Source organism: Lottia gigantea, assembly GCF_000327385.1.
Source record: "Lottia gigantea unplaced genomic scaffold LOTGIsca_166, whole genome shotgun sequence".
NCBI classification, from domain to species: Eukaryota; Metazoa; Mollusca; class Gastropoda; family Lottiidae; genus Lottia; species Lottia gigantea.
This window is the reverse complement of record NW_008708067.1, coordinates 45,462-50,508: the sequence shown is the minus strand read 5'-3', so window position 1 is coordinate 50,508 and position 5,047 is coordinate 45,462. Positions and strand designations below refer to the sequence as shown.

General features: G+C 34.6%; 1 protein-coding gene across 1 annotated transcript; it reads left to right on the top strand.

Annotated features, from left to right (window-relative positions):
• LOTGIDRAFT_173604 (hypothetical protein) lies at positions 1-2,859 on the top strand (the record flags this gene model as incomplete). The annotated part of the gene is made up of 3 exons (XM_009051379.1): positions 1-15; positions 393-1,320; positions 1,472-2,859. The coding sequence occupies 3 exons, from the start codon at positions 1-3 to the stop codon at positions 2,857-2,859; spliced, it is 2,331 nt and encodes a 776-aa protein (XP_009049627.1).
• Positions 2,860-5,047: the final 2,188 nt, after the last annotated feature.

The window sequence follows — 5,047 nt, the reverse complement described above, 5'->3', positions numbered from 1 at the left end:
ATGACGACTAAAGAGGTAAGATAATTTTTATTAAAATTGTTGTGGTACAGGGAATTAATTGTCTCTCACTCCTCAATAAACGAGGTCTGGTAAAGATTATCGACACAACAGAAAAAAAAGTACAGTGGTACGGACATGACGCGAACACTTAACCCGTTTTGTTGTATCAGAATTCCCGTCCGAATACCGTGTACCGTGTCCATTTGAACACTAAGTTTAAATACAAGAGCAACTTGACCAAAGAGACGAACAACAAGTGCATTCAATGGATTTACATGTACATCATCTTGTCATCTTACAGTTTGTACGAACAGATAAAGTTAATTTCTATAATTAGTGGCAGTATTTTGTAGGAGAGCCAAGTCAAAATATTTGGTTTATTGTTGTTTCAGATCAACACAGTCAGTATGTGGAAAATTATTACAGTGTTCGGACTTTGGACTGTGACGTCATTCCTGTGCCATTTTTCCGGAAAACTTTTTTTGAAGTCTGAAACTGAGAATGAATCAACATATAATTTTATCAAAGCCTTTATTCTTACTCTATACCAAACCTTTATGTGTTATTCTCTCACAGAAGTTAAGTTTCACATTGATAAAGTGTATATATGTATTTCTGTATGCCATTTTTTGGCAACTTTATCAACAAACTGCAGTATGGCCCTTATGTTTGCGTCATCTACATTCGCTATCAAATTAATGGAACCCATTACCAGTGCCTGTGTACAAAGACTCTTACTAGCAACTCCGTTACATCCATCGATATTTGTTAGTCTTCCATTAATAGTAGGTGGAGCATGTATGTTTACTGGAAACCCACTGACCGATACATCATTATCTAAAGGCACGCTAATGGCTTTTCTGTCCAACGTTATCCTGGCAGTCAGAAACGCAGCCATCAAAAAAGACCAACACAATTCGTCCAGATTGAATTTACGTCCTTCTTTAACTATAGCAATTGTGATCATTTGTCACCTGGTTTTTACACTAGTTCTTCATCTTATTGAAACTCGCAATGGTGCTGAAAACATTTTGACACGCGCCGTCTTTTTTACAGTATTGTCAAGTGTTTTTCATGTGGTGTATTCTTACATTTCAACAAATATCGTATTGAGGTACATGTCGGTGTTAAGTCATTCCGTGTGCAACATTATGAAAAGAGTATTAGTGGTTATATTATTGTATATAGTCGGTAGTAGATATGCCTCGTTTTCTAATTTTCTGGGCTTGATGGTTAGCACTGTTGGATTGTTTATTTATGTTGGTTTCAAAGTATCCATAAAGAATTCCAGTAATAGAGATGTCACACCTAAAGAACAAGGTAAGGATTATTGGGTTCGTTGCCCTATTTTAGACAATCATTATTAATTGAATACAGATATACATTTTGATATAAAAATAATAAGTCGATAAATGGTTAGGGGCTATGAGATGCGTTGACTGATATATTTTTTTGTTTCTTAATTTTACAGGAAAACCAGACAGAACGATCATCAAGATAGCTGCCTTCCTCATTTTATTTGTTTGTCTGAGTATAATTGGAATGTATAGCAACACCAGTATAAAATTGGGATATAGAGATAATAATTTTGCAAAGTTGGCCTTGGAAGACTATGAATCTCGTTCATTTGGCGGGAAATCATTAGAAATAATGGACACCTCAGATCTGGAACCAGAAGTCGATGTCGGCCATTTTGAAAATGGACCACGTCTAAAGAGATTTCTCAGAAAAAAGCTGATACAGACACCTTACGATACTGATATTCTGTCCCCGCATCTTAAAACAAGCACAGAAGTTATCAGAGAGGCTCAAAGAGTACATTTTAACCTCTTCAAAGATTTGCTACGTGGTTTCCGGTACGCCATGTTGTTTGATGTTGCTGCATTCGAAAATAAAGGAGATCCAGCCATTTCTTCTGGTGAAATTTATCTGTTACGAAGACTGGGTATTGATCTCATTTACTACTGCAGTTTTAGCTATTGCAAAGATGAAAATCTTCAATATGCTAAGAACATGAGTTCAATCTATTCCAATAAAGAACTCGTTATTCTTGTTCACGGCGGTGGAAACATCGTTGGATATGCACTGAACGATGTCCTCAGGTTTAAAATTTTGAATATATTTAAAGGATTGAAAATTGTGGTTTTGTCACAAAGTATATACATGAAAAATTACAACGGACATTTTGAGCGTTGCAAACAGTTTTATTGTTGCAACAAGAATTTAACATTAGTTTTAAGAGACCGACAATCACTTTCCATGGCTCAAACGTATTTCAACAATGGAACAAATCTAATTATGGCACCGGATATGGCATTTCAGATTGGAAGAGTCAAACGATATATGAGTCCCATGTATGATATATTATGGCTTAAACGAAAGGACAGTGAAACACCAAACTATAAAATACCCGTGATACCTGAAGGGGTATCTGCTAAAGTTAAAGACTGGTGGGGTTTCCCAACGCCTAAGGGGGATAACTCTTTGGAAAATGCCTTTCTAATAGCAACTAATGGTATGATGTTCTTACAGAGAGGTAGAGTTGTGATAACAGATAGACTTCATGGTCATATTTTATGCACTCTATTGGACATACCTCACGTATTAATAGATAATAAATACAAGAAGTTGTCCAGCTATCACAGAACTTGGACTCGAGGGGTAGAGAACACTTTAATTACCACAAACGCCACCGAGGCAGTGTCTTTAGCCTTACAGCTTTTGAAAAAATATAATGACGTCATTCCACCTATTGCGCCATTTATGAATGTAGTGGAGCATCCATTTGAAAATTCTCGTGGTAAAAGGATAACTCCTGTGGTACCATTAGTTTTTAACAAATCACAGGGAAAAAAGTAGTTCCTGCATCGATAGACTTCAGTGTGCATTATACGTTAATTACTCACGTTACAAATATTTCATCAATATTATCGTTTCCTTTTAGTGGATAAATGTACTGTGATAATGTGCTTGTGTATGGTAACATTATTTTAAACGTTTTCCAATGATATGTGATATTATAGTAGCCTCATCCATTTTTGTTTGTGTGATTTATTGTGTATATCAAAGCTCATGGGATCAAATGTCAAGTTTGTAAATTATACCTACGTCAAAGTGACTAGTCAAGAAGCTAGTTTTCATAGTGCAAAGAGGGATTGATTTTTTATCTTTCAAAACGCTTTCATAACTACTCTCGCAAGCTGTTTCGATGAAGATATCTGTTATGTGAATCCATTTTCATTTTTTTGATTTGTTCAATAAATTTTTTAAAAATCAGTTAATCATTTAAACAGAACCTGAAACATGTTATCGAAGATTGTCTTCAGACAACTGACATATTCCAGCCAGTTCAGACCCGATATCTGAATAACGACATGCCTCAGATTCTGTTCGAATATTTATATGTCTCTCTACAATTGTTGTAATGAACACTATTTTAACAGTGAACATATCTTGTTACTGTACAAGGTTATAATGCATTGATTAGGATCTCCATTTTTTTATTTATAGATCATCAATTTATTAGAACAATAACTTCCCCTCTTACAAACTCCCATCAATTAAACCTACAAGGAATGACAGCCATGTTGATGGTTATAAGCTAAGGTTGTTCAATTTTATTACATAATAATTGGATCAGCACCCCGTTGACAATTAATAGGGAGAAGTTCACTATCCATTTGACCAATCGTACCATGGTCTCAAAAACGTCAATTGAAAGATAATCCGTAATTGTGTTCACTGCTCACCGTCGAAATTTAGGCCTTCAAATGTGTGTCCAGAATAATTATCCTCATTTGAAAGTTAAAATGGCGACTTGTAATTTCTTGAGACTTTGCCGTATATAGAAATAGAACGTAAAATTCTTAGTATGAGGTATTTGTAAAGAAATTATGCGCTTTTCGTACAATCATCCCAACAACCGAAAAACGCAGATCTGTCCCTTTAACACTGTAGATTTGTGTTTAAATCATATAAGAGAACCGTACATACTATGTGCAAATCTTATTTAGGATTATTTCATTTAAGAATATTTTGAACAGCATCAGCATGAATTCCAATCCTTGAATGGCTTGAAAGGATATTATGGGTCTCTATTGTAATCGTACAAAAATTTCACCACAGTCTCGTTCTTGGGGGAGGGGACAGCTGATTGACCGCATTATTATAAGTAAGCTTACTAAAATTATGTGCATGGATAAAAATTAAACTTGTAGTTATACAAATTTGTTTGAAAATATTCGTTTGTTGTCCTTTCCAAATTTGTGTACAGTCTTTGGCGCACATTAAGCATGGATTATTAGGTCTTTTCTGAACAAATTCGGACAGTTCAGAGAGTTCTGACCCTTACACCCGCCGAATCAAAATCCATTAAGACGCTACCAGATATTCTACAATGTCCCTGTGCCGCAAGTGGTATTGCAGAATTGCTACTGTGGGTGAAGTCTGTATAGGAAATCTATAACATGGTAAAGGTAAAACTTTAATATAGGCAATTACAGAATAAGAAAAAGGTTATATAAATAAACCTGTCGTATGTTGAGTATGAACTGTGTATAGACTATTAACTGTGGTCTCAAATGTACTTAAAAATGACTTTTTGTAGTACATAGAAAAAACTTTTTCTCACGTGGAATCTATTCCTATATGGTATAGCTCACTTTTAGCTCTCAGAGATGCTTATTTTGGTTGAATTTCTATACAAATCTTGAACTTTAATGAGCTATGAAAAACATTCCGAGAATCTGTGAGGTGCAGTTTATTATGTTATTACGTCATAAATCAGTTTAAAAAAACTGTTCGCCAAAGGTGAAAGAAATGCACTCAACGTTCAAAAGTGCTAAACTTGTAAAGGGAGATAATTAAAATACGTTCATTTAACACACAGTTAAGTTTGCAGTTGCAAATATAAAATATTATGACTGTTAGTTATACTAAGACACAATTTAATACATGTATTTCACATTTAACAAAATCATCTTAATACATCAAACATACACCAATCCTCGTCAGTTTTCAATTCGAGCAGTTCATACGACCAAAGAAA